The 10359-nt window shown below is 54.9% G+C and overlaps 1 protein-coding gene across 1 annotated transcript in view; it reads left to right on the top strand.

Annotated features, from left to right (window-relative positions):
* CTSD (cathepsin D) overlaps nt 1-7822 on the top strand; it is an 11941-nt gene extending 4119 nt beyond the window's left edge. The window contains exons 3-8 of the mRNA XM_010132099.1: nt 145-263; nt 3461-3660; nt 4772-4894; nt 6049-6193; nt 6794-6892; nt 7560-7822. Coding sequence (XP_010130401.1) covers nt 145-263; nt 3461-3660; nt 4772-4894; nt 6049-6193; nt 6794-6892; nt 7560-7721 — 848 coding nt within the window. The 3' untranslated portion in view covers nt 7722-7822. The remainder of the gene's footprint in view (nt 1-144; nt 264-3460; nt 3661-4771; nt 4895-6048; nt 6194-6793; nt 6893-7559) is intronic.
* Nucleotides 7823-10359: the final 2537 nt, after the last annotated feature.

The raw sequence follows: 10359 nt of genomic DNA, 5'->3' as shown, positions 1-10359 counted from the left end.
CAGACGAATGCTGGCTTGAGGCCCACCTTCCCATTGCTGCGTTTCTGTCCAGATGAGCTGGGTGGTGTGAGATAAGCTCTTGGGGAGCCCTAGGAACCACGAAGCATTAATGTTGTCCCTCTGTGTCCCCCTCCCTGGCTGCAGTGCTGCACCACAAGTATGATGGCTCTAAATCCAGCACCTATGTGGAGAACGGCACTGAGTTCGCCATCCACTACGGGACCGGGAGCCTCTCTGGGTACCTCAGCCAGGACACTGTCACGGTGAGTGCCAACTGCCCCGGCCTGCTTTTGGCAGAGCACTGGAAGCCATCTGATTTCAGTGGGTCTCCCTGCTTGAAGGTCTTACTCAGCACCATGTTTCCAAGTGCTTTGAAATGATGTGGTGGTGATGACTGGGCAGGTGATGATGACCAAGGCAGTCGGAGAAGGGGGAAAGTATTAATCAGCAGCTTAGGAGCATAGCCTGCACATGTGGTGCCCTGTAAACAGTCTGTGGCCACCTCTCCATCCTCTTGCTCCTGATCCCGGAAATTTCCCAGCCTGGGCGCCTGCCAGCGGCACTGCACAGGCTGCCAGTAGTGCCCAGCTTGTTCCTGGCCAATATCCATGTGGTAGGGGATGTCCATAGGGACAACTGTCCAAACACTGGCCAGAAATGGGCCCTTTGCTTCCCCATCATGGTCTGGTGTTGAGAACCAGTGCTTAACGTTTGTGAAGGCTGTATAACCCCTCACAGGGGTTCCCCAGCAGTGTTCAGGGCCTGGCTTGAGGTAGCCAGGTTGCTGGTGGTGGTTGCTTCCCATTGTTCCTTTTCAGCGAGCAAAGGCTGAGCTTTCTGTCCTGTGAAGGGTGGGCATGTTTCACAGCTGCCTCCTGGGTACAGCTGCTCCTGAGAGCTTGCCAGCAGCCCAGTGTCAGCAGCACACGTGCTCTCCTGGCAGGATTAAGACCATACGTTTGCTCTGCAGGAGGGAGACAAAGCAAAAGCTTTACACCTCTGGTTTTGCGCTCTGCTTCCTGCAGCCCACCGAGCTCCGTGACTGTTTCAGTTTCGTCACACCATTTATTTCCTTCATCCCTCGGTTTGCTTAGAAACACCCACAGCTCTCACCAGATGAGAGAGAGGTTTGCAAAATGCAGACGGAGCGGGCAGAGGTGTCAGGTTTGTCGCAGTAACGGAGCAGGGCAGCGAGGCAAACAGCAAACTTTGTTGTCCCGTGAATGTGTGGGCTGGCTTAGGCACTTTCCGGCTTAATGCAGGGGCTGAAGTGAGTCAGAAGGAAAATTGCAGCTTTTTCTAGGGTTGGTTTTTTTTTAGTTTGTAATTATCATCCTAATGCCTGCTTGCTAATTAGCTCTCCACTTCCCAGCGGCTCAGAGGAAGGGTTTTGTGCCTGAGCCTGTTTGGGAAGTGGGGATGGCTCTTGGCAGCCTGCACAGCTTGTAGCGTTTGGTTTCTGTCTGGGCAGAAGCAAGAGAAACCTCTCGCATGGAGCCTGAGCAGTATTGCGCTTGCAGGGACCACTCAGAGGGTGAGGGACCTTCAGCTTGGACACCAAGGTGTTTCCTCTGATGTGCAACATCTCGTGGGCAAGATCCCAGTCGGGTGTAGGCTGGAAATACAGGTGCTGAAACAGCCTTCAGGGTGACCCTGGGGGCTCCAGCCATTCGGATGGTACCACTGACATCAGACTGAAATGCGCCGGTTGGAGGGTGGTCCAGAGTCCCCTAACCCTGAATGTTTTTGTGGAGAGGGTCACGGGCTCACGTTGAACATCCTCTCCCCTTCTGTGGAGGAATGATGCTCTGTAGCTCTCTGAAGAGCCGGGGGTTCAGCCAGCCCTCTGCTGCTCAGGCATCTCATCGCTTTATCATAGCCCAACCTTGGAACGCCCTTCAAGGGCTGCAGAGGAAACATCGCTGGCAGAGGAGAGCCCCAAGCCCTGGTGCCAAGCCATGCCGTGGAGACCCTTGCCTTATGTCTCCCTTCCCCATCCGGTACTAGGCCAAGGCGGCTCACCGGAAAGCTGGGTGAACTGTGGAGTGCCAACACGTCTGCAAAGTGCTGCAGGGTGGCCACCTCACAGCCTCTGCTGGTTATGACTTTCAGTCACTCCATGCCCAGGGACAGAGACGAAGGATCTTTTCAGTCTCTTGGGTTTCAAACTAAGCACAGGCAGGGTCTGCCAAGGCCCCACCGCTGGGCAGGTATCTGCCTCCCTCTGAGGATGTGCAACCAGGCAATATTCAAACAAACCTGGTGCTCAGTTCTGTCAGTCCATTGCGTTTAACTTCTTTAGTGGAAGCTTTTTGGAACTTTCTGAGCTGCTGCAGGACCAGCTGGGCCGAGTGGTGGCTTTTGTAAACCTGTGGTGGACGACTGGGTTGCTCGCTGCACGCTGGCAAGCGGATGCATTGCTGCGAGCTGTTTTGCCCCACATCCTGCCCTGTGGCTTTGAGCTTTTGCAAGGCTCGATTGCCCTTTCCTAGCGTGAGCCTCCGATACCATTAAAGCCAGCACTGCCCATCCCAGCCTTGCACTGTCTAACCCTGGGGGTATATTATTAATTTACAGGGATCGTTATCTGCCATCAGGTAGGAGAGGCCAGCTTTCCAGTCCAGCCCAGTTCACTACGGGGCTGCTCGCTGCAGGCTGAGAGGCTGAAATTGTCCTAGTACAGATGCTAAAATTGCCTGTGGTCAGCCAGAAGCTCAGAAACCTCTTAGACTGCCAGAGCCAGGAGCCAGCAGACATGACCTGCTCTCTGCCAGCAGAGCTCTCCTGCTTTCTGCGATCTCCTTCTTCCTGGGGATCTGCCCTTGTGAGGCATCTCAGCTTTCCAGTCCTTCTCGGGGCTGGCAAGAGAGGTGACCTTTGCATTCATAGTGCTCTGCTTGCTATTTTCGGGCTTTGGGCTCAACCTCGCTTTCCTGGCTGGGTTTTCTGCCCTCCCGCAGGAGGTCTCTGCAGGCTGGTGGCTCTTGTGGGAGATGCAGCAATGTCCTGGGGGTGTTTCTGATGTAGGAGAGATTGCAGGGGTCACTGGCAGAGGTGAGAGGGGTTGGGGCTCCCAGCTGGGGATGGGTGCAGCACCCGAGGAGGTAGGACATGGAGATCACTTAGATGTCCAGGGTGTGGAAGAGGATTAAAGGCGCAGCACAAGAGCTTTTCAGACTGGGAGGAAAGGACCTTTTGCAAAGAGAAAAATGGGGCTCCTGCCCATGGGGGTTTGCAGGGACTCAGGAGGTGTGACTGTGCAGCCTGTCCCCCCTCCACCTCCCTGAGGAGGGTGGCAGCAGGGTATCTGGTTTCTGCAGCTGCCTACAAAGGCAAAGACGAAAGCAGGCAGGAGCGTGGCAGCCTGTGTTCGGTGAGATCCCGTTTCCACCCTGGTCCCCTGAGTCAGTTTTCTTTACAATTTGCTTTTCCCTTCCCTCCTCTCCCTATCTTCCCTCAGCTTGGTGACTTGAAAATCAAGAACCAAATCTTCGGGGAGGCCTTGAAGCAGCCAGGCATCACATTCATCGCTGCCAAGTTCGATGGCATCCTGGGCATGGCATTCCCGAAGATCTCTGTGGACCAGGTCATGCCTTTCTTTGATAACATCATGCAACAGAAGCTGATTGAGAAAAACATCTTTTCCTTCTACCTGAACAGGTAGGGTTGGGTTGGGTGGCACATCCCTCGTGAGGGCAAGCCAAGCATTCCTCTTTGTCTCCCAGTAGCACGGCTTGTGGGCTGGTGCCCTGGCCAGCACCATTGAGGAGGTCCCAGCAAGCTCTCCTTGCTGGAGCAGTTGGCCCAAAATCTCTTCTATTTACTGCTTTGAAGTAAGGTGGGAAGTTGAAGTTAGCCATTTTATAAAAAGCTGGGTAGTTCTGCTACCAGATTTCTTAGCTGATAAAGAGACAGAGAATCTTTCCAGAGGAAAGAGAAGTGACAGCAAGCAGGGTTGTGATCACGAGATCAGCCCCCACCATGCTGCAGGGCAAACAGCTCCAGTCTGTTGCCAAAATCCATGTGGCCACCACCACGTCACCTCCCAAGCAAGCGTGGCCCACCCCCCCAGTTGTCACTAATGATGGGGCTAACACTCCCTCACCACCCCAGGAAGTCCTTCTCTGCCTCTTCCCACTCACTGCTGTTCCCTCCAGGACACCCCATCACCCTCCTGGCACCGCAGCAGGGGCTCAGAGCTACTTCAGTGCAGAAAGTAGCCTGCGGGGAGGGCAGAGAAGGCTGCTGCTACCCATTCAAGCACCAGCCCTCCCCCCATCACCATATTTCTTCCCATCTGCTCGACAGCGAGCTCTTATCTGACTGTAACCTTGAGGATTCAGCTCGGAGGCAGCCGGCTGGCATGGAGTCGCGTGCAGATAACCTAACGCTGCCTCAGCTGCGTCCAGCCCTGCACCGGTGCCTGTTACCAGCTTGATATTGAGGGGGTCCTTGTGCTCAGTTCCCCTTCGCCATCCCCCTTCTCTGCAGTGAGGGTCTCCAGGTGTCTGAGACAGCACTAGGCCCAGCTAAAACATCCTGCAGCTTTTTGCCAAGAGACTCTCATTTCCCATCCCCCACCCCCTCAGCCTGTCTCACAGTATCTGGCCTTACAGTGACATTATGGCACAACATAAAGTCATCCGTCTCCAGTGCTGCTAATGCCGTGCTTCACCCCCAAGCACCCCGCTGTGTGTTTTGGGGGCACGTGGAGGGGATTGTTGTTGCCCTGCCCCTGATCTTCATGGGTTTTGGTGTTTTTTTTTCCTAGAGACCCCTCCGCTCAGCCTGGTGGTGAGCTGCTCCTGGGAGGGACTGACCCCAAGTACTACAGCGGTGACTTCAGCTGGGTCAACGTCACACGCAAGGCCTACTGGCAGGTCCACATGGATGCGTAAGTCCCCCTTCCACCTCACCACGTGTGTGGGGACATATGTGCAGACAGCTGACGTCTGGGGCTTGGGCTGAGACCCTCCCCAAAAGGGAATCATCTCTATCCCTGCAACACATCCACACCAAAAAAAGATTAAAATCCCACCCTAAGGCTGGGTTTTTTACTGCTGGGGGGGAAGGAGGGGCAGAAACAGCAGGAGGTGTTCTGCAAAGTCCTTTTCTCTTGTTTATGGCTGAGCCCTCAAAAACACCTGCTGCAGCTTTGCAAAGCAGGGAAAAACGCTGCTGCGCCCTTCTTGCGGGCAGGGTGAGCCCCATGGCTTAAACCCTGCCTTTGCTCAGCTCTCAGTGAGGCCTGAGCCATGTGGCTCGCTTGCACACAGCTCCGGAGGAGCAGGATGAGGCCCCAGGAAGCCAGCCCTTGACTGAAGGGCACGGCGCGGCAATCAGCGTGCATTGTTGGAGGCAGAGGGGAGGAGAGCGGGCTGAGCTGCCGGCCGCCAGCCCCACGGTCTATTCTGAGCAATCCCACGTGATGGGAACTTAAAAGCGGCCTGTGATCAGCGTGTGTCCTTTTCCCGGGAATCACATCCCTCCCCAGCGCGGGGTTTCAGTTCTCATCTTCCCCAGCCCTCCTGCCTTGGCAGAGTGTGGCAGACCCCTGACTGGGGGCTTCATCTGGCCGCACCGCTGTGAAATGCAGTGCGGGTAAGGAAGCCGAGCAGCTACTGTCTTGCCTCTTCCATGTACACCAACCTGTCCCTTGGCCATGACGCTCTCAGCTGTCACACCACCCCTTTAACCCTTTGCTTTTTGCGGTAGCACGGGTCACACAAGTCCCTAGTGCATTGCTCTCAGCTCACTCGTGGGCTGTTGGCCCCGGTGCTTGCTCTGGAGTGCAGGCAGCAGGCCGGGCATGCAGGCGGCACTCCAGCCTCTGCAGGAATACCTCAAGGCACCTGCTCGGTCAGTAGTAGGTGAGGGAGAGCCAGGGGGTCTGTGCATCGAGTCGGTGCACCAAGTGCTTGCAGCCCTCCGTCGTGTGTCTGCCTACCACCCGGGCTCAGGGACCTCCAGCTCTTTGCCTGCTGCTTCCTGCAGCCTCTGCTGTGAAGCCTCTAAGGGTTATCTTCTGTCTGGGCATCTCTTCCCCAGGGTGGATGTTGCCAACGGGTTGACTCTGTGCAAAGGGGGTTGTGAGGCCATTGTGGACACGGGAACCTCACTCATCACTGGCCCCAGTGAGGAAGTGAAGGAGTTGCAGAAAGCCATCGGTGCAAAACCACTCATCAAAGGCCAGGTGAGACTGGTCTGGGAGAGCAGGACTCTGTTGTGGTCATCATGGCATTTGCACTGACACCCTGCTTTACTCCCGGATGCTTCTAGAAACCCTGTGTCTTCTGCTCCTGCTGCTCGCCGTTCCCAGTCTGTGCTCCTGGAAAAGCTCCTGGCATAGCAGGGACCCCTCTGTCTTTTGACTCTGGGTAGCATTCACCGCCCTGCTCATGCTCTCAGTAGGGGGCCAGGTCCATGAACTTCAGGAGGCTTTGGGTCACCTCTGCCACCCCTCTCTGGGAAACACATCCCTGTCTGTGTCTCTAGGCTGTATGAAGCCACACCTCCTCTTGTGGCAGAGGAAAGACCCCCAGGCCTGCCTGTGCCAAAAGCTGAACCCAGCATCTTTGGCTCCATCCCTATCCCTAAAACCCTGTGGCTCCTCAGCTTGCAGCCCTGCGCAGGGAGCAGCCTGCTTATCCCAGCTAAGCCTTTTCTGCACCCTGAGAGGAGCATGTTTTGGGGAAAACCACAGCAAAGACAAAATTGTGCCTGGGGCAGGGACTGTGCCTGTTCCCGAGGGCACAGGAGTTGTCATCTAAAGCCTTTACTGTTGCCATTTCAGTACGTGATCTCCTGTGATAAAGTGCCATCTCTGCCTGCCATCACGCTGACGCTGGGAGGGAAGCCCTACCAGCTCACTGGAGAGCAGTATGTCTTCAAGGTATGTCCAGGCAGCTCTTGCCAGCGCTACACTTCTCCCCCAAGGCCTAATCTCTGCCTTCTCCCCTCAAACCCTAACCGTGGAATCCAAAACTCAAAAGCAGCAGAAGCGAGGCTTGAGCTGGCAATGGGAAGAGGTCTGAAAGGTTGGGGTGATGGGGTGGTGGCACTGCTGATGGACACAGGCAACGTCACCAAAGTTCTGGAGGAAGAAGAACCCCCTCTCTGAAGCTTGTGAGGGATAGCAGGATGGGAGAGGAAAGGCAGGCAGGCTGCTGCATCACTTTCTACCAAAATTTTGCCCTTTTCTGCTGGATTTTTGGTGCCACGAGGCCAATTTTAACATAGGAGAGGCCACCAGCCTGGCATTTAAGCTATCAAAGTCAACTTGCAAGGACCATCATGTGCCAAATTCCAGCAACAGCTCTGATTCAGAGCAGTGTGGGCTGGGAGATCTGTGGGCATGGAGGGCTGTGCTTGATGTTTTGCTGTCTAAGGGCTCTGGAAGGGGGAGCTGGGTCGGGTGCTGTGGGAGCGGCGGGTCAGGAGTTTTGCAGGCTGTGGATCTCGGGCTAGGAATGGCTGAAGTGCAGGTGTTACTGCGGAGCCCGCAAGGTCCAGGGAAGAGGAGGACCTCCTCGGACTGAACCTCTTGCTCTTCTGTTCAGGTTTCTGCACAAGGAGAGACCATCTGCCTCAGTGGCTTTTCAGGCCTGGACATCCCACCCCCGGGGGGCCCACTCTGGATCCTGGGAGATGTCTTCATCGGTCCCTACTACACCGTCTTTGACCGTGATAATGACTCTGTTGGCTTTGCCAAAAGTGCCTAAATGTCTGATCCTGCTGCCTCTGCCACACACACGCTCACACACACACATGGGAGCGATTAGAGAAGGATTTCCAGGATTAGAAACCCAGTGAGTGGAAAGGAAAAAAATAGGAAAAAAAAAGAGAAAAATGGAACTAGATTTAAAATTACATATAAAATAGTCATTAGTGCCCCACTAGCTACTTTTTCCCCTCCATTGAGTAAGTGGTGCTGGGAGGTCTCTACGTGGCCCCTCCAGCTGGAGTAGCCCCTTGCTTTACTGCTAGATCTTCCAGGGTTCGCTTTAAGGAATGATTCTTGGAGCTGAACAAGGTTTTCTTGTGTCCCAGCCCTGGTCTCCTTCCTGGTGAGGGCAGCTGGCTAGAGCCAGCCCCGACGCCTCTGTTCCCACGAAGAGGCTGTGCAGGTGCTCTGGGGCTCGGGCTTCTGCTCTGGGGAGAGGAACAGGGAAGGCTGGCTGGCATGTTAGTTACTTCTTGCTTTTTCACTGATGAAGTGGGGGAGTGGGAGGTGAGGGAGAGTTCATCTTCATCACTCCCTGGCAATAGGTTGCTAAGTCATTTCTCAGTGGGTTTGTGCTGACTTGGTCCTAGGAAAACGCATCCTGGGCTGGAGCGGCGGGGGATTGCGGTGCTGTGCTCAAGGGTTAAGTTTTGAGGGCTCTGGTGGTGTGTGCTTGTGTAGCGATGGCACTAGGGAGAGAGCTGGAGGCGTGATGTCCGTATGCCTGAGCTAACAGGACAGGAATTCACGGGGGGGCTCGAGCCCGTGGTTTTTTTTTTTGCGGGGCTGTGCTCAAGGGGTAAGTTTTGAGGGCTCTGGTGGTGTGTGCTTGTGTAGCGATGGCACTAGGGAGAGAGCTGGAGGCGTGATGTCCGTATGCCTGAGCTAACAGGACAGGAATTCACGGGGGGGCTCGAGCCAGTGGGACTCTTTGGAGAGTATAAGTATAAAGGGGGGTCACAATAGGATTTAATAGAGATCACTTGAATTCATGGCTTTCTGCTGAACAAAGTCACTTGACACAAGTTCTCCTGAGTTGGGAGAACTTTTCCCAGGTTCCCCAAACGGCAGATCTTCCCAGTTTCAGCTGCAGCCAGTGAGTTGAGAATCATGTTTCATAAAGCAATTAAGTTATCTACAAGCCAAAATCACACTGATAAAATCCATAAGTGTCTGTCAGCCATGTAAGATCTTTTAGAAACATTATTTGCAGCCTTTTGAACTGCCCAAAACTTGAGAGGCAGCTGGCAGAGCCAGCAATCCTCCTGGGCAGGAGGGTGCTGCGGCAGCTGCTGGACTTGCACTTCCTTTCCCTGCCTCTAACGCCCTCCTTACCTGTTCCTCACCGTACTAACACTCCTGAGGGCTCTGTTCATGTCCACCCTGTGCTGCAGATGGAGCGAGGCACAATCCTGCTTTGGAGAGGTTGTAGCTGTGCTCACAGATCCTCCCGGAGAGCTCACATCTGCACACATGGACCTGCTGGCTTTGCTGGGCTGGTGTCAGTAGGCAAACACTGCTGGAGCTGGGAGGATGATACGTGAGTTTTAAGCAGTACTTGAAAGCAGAAGAGAGTCTGCTAAGAATCCAGCCTCTGCTGGGCATGAAAGACCTGCTTTGCTGTCTCAGTGTGCTGGATCAGGTCCTGAAGTTAGGGAGGGGCAAAGCTCAGGGTGGCGAAAGGACCAGATCAGCACTGGCCACAACCCCAGACCAGGCAGAACGGACAGTAAAATCTCAGTTCCCCAACATCCACTGATAATCTTGCCAGCAATACTGCTGGGGCCAGGAATGTTCCTAAGAAGGATCTTTGGGCAGTGGGTGAAGAGCTGGTTGTGCCCAGCAAGATGCATGTACATCATCCCTAGTGCTGAATTCACCGTGAGGGTCAGGGGCACGGGTGGGGAAGAGGTCTCAAGGTGAGCTGGGGGAGAACAGAGTATGTAGCCAACACATTCCCTGTCCCCCCCTGTCCCCCGCAGCTGATCAGTTTGGCTTTTTATCCTGGCCGTATGCCTCAGAGGGGTCTGGCATGGGCAGTGGCAGGCCTGGGCACACATGGGACATATGCATTGTACCCTACAGCTTCAGGTGCCACAGATGCTTCTCCTCAAGCTTGCTTCTGCCTACTTGTAATCTTCACCTGCGTCTGGATGCCCAAGGACATCTGTTCTGGACTGGCTAGACAGCACTAGCATGTCACCACAAATCATCCATAGATACTCCAAAATCCGCAGATATGTAGCACCTCTCCAGAGAGCCCTGGCTTCACACCAGTGAAGTGCCCAGAGCACCTCCAAGTCCTGCTACATCATTTCACAGCTACAGGATTTCTTCAGGGTGGCGAGACACTGACAGCCTGTCAGGTACCCGCTAATGCACCCGATGTGGGGAGAGGAAGCCTGTCGTGGAGCTGGCAGCTGGTTTTTTGGTCTTCAGCGTCGGATTTAAGCAGGATGTGCAGCGCAGCCCCAGAACAAGCTGTCAGGCCCCTGTTCTGGGCGTGCAATGTCTTACGCCGTCTGCCTCAGGGTAACCCAAGGCTGGGCCGAGGTCTGTCCTCAGGCAGGCAGGAGACTGGGGAAAGAGCAGGCCCACAGCTCTGCCCGGAGTGACGGAGGATGGGCTGGAGGAGC

Source organism: Buceros rhinoceros, unplaced genomic scaffold (genome assembly GCF_000710305.1).
Source record: "Buceros rhinoceros silvestris isolate BGI_N320 unplaced genomic scaffold, ASM71030v1 scaffold19882, whole genome shotgun sequence".
Taxonomy (NCBI): domain Eukaryota; kingdom Metazoa; phylum Chordata; class Aves; order Bucerotiformes; family Bucerotidae; genus Buceros; species Buceros rhinoceros.
This window is presented reverse-complemented; position numbering and strand designations above follow the sequence as displayed.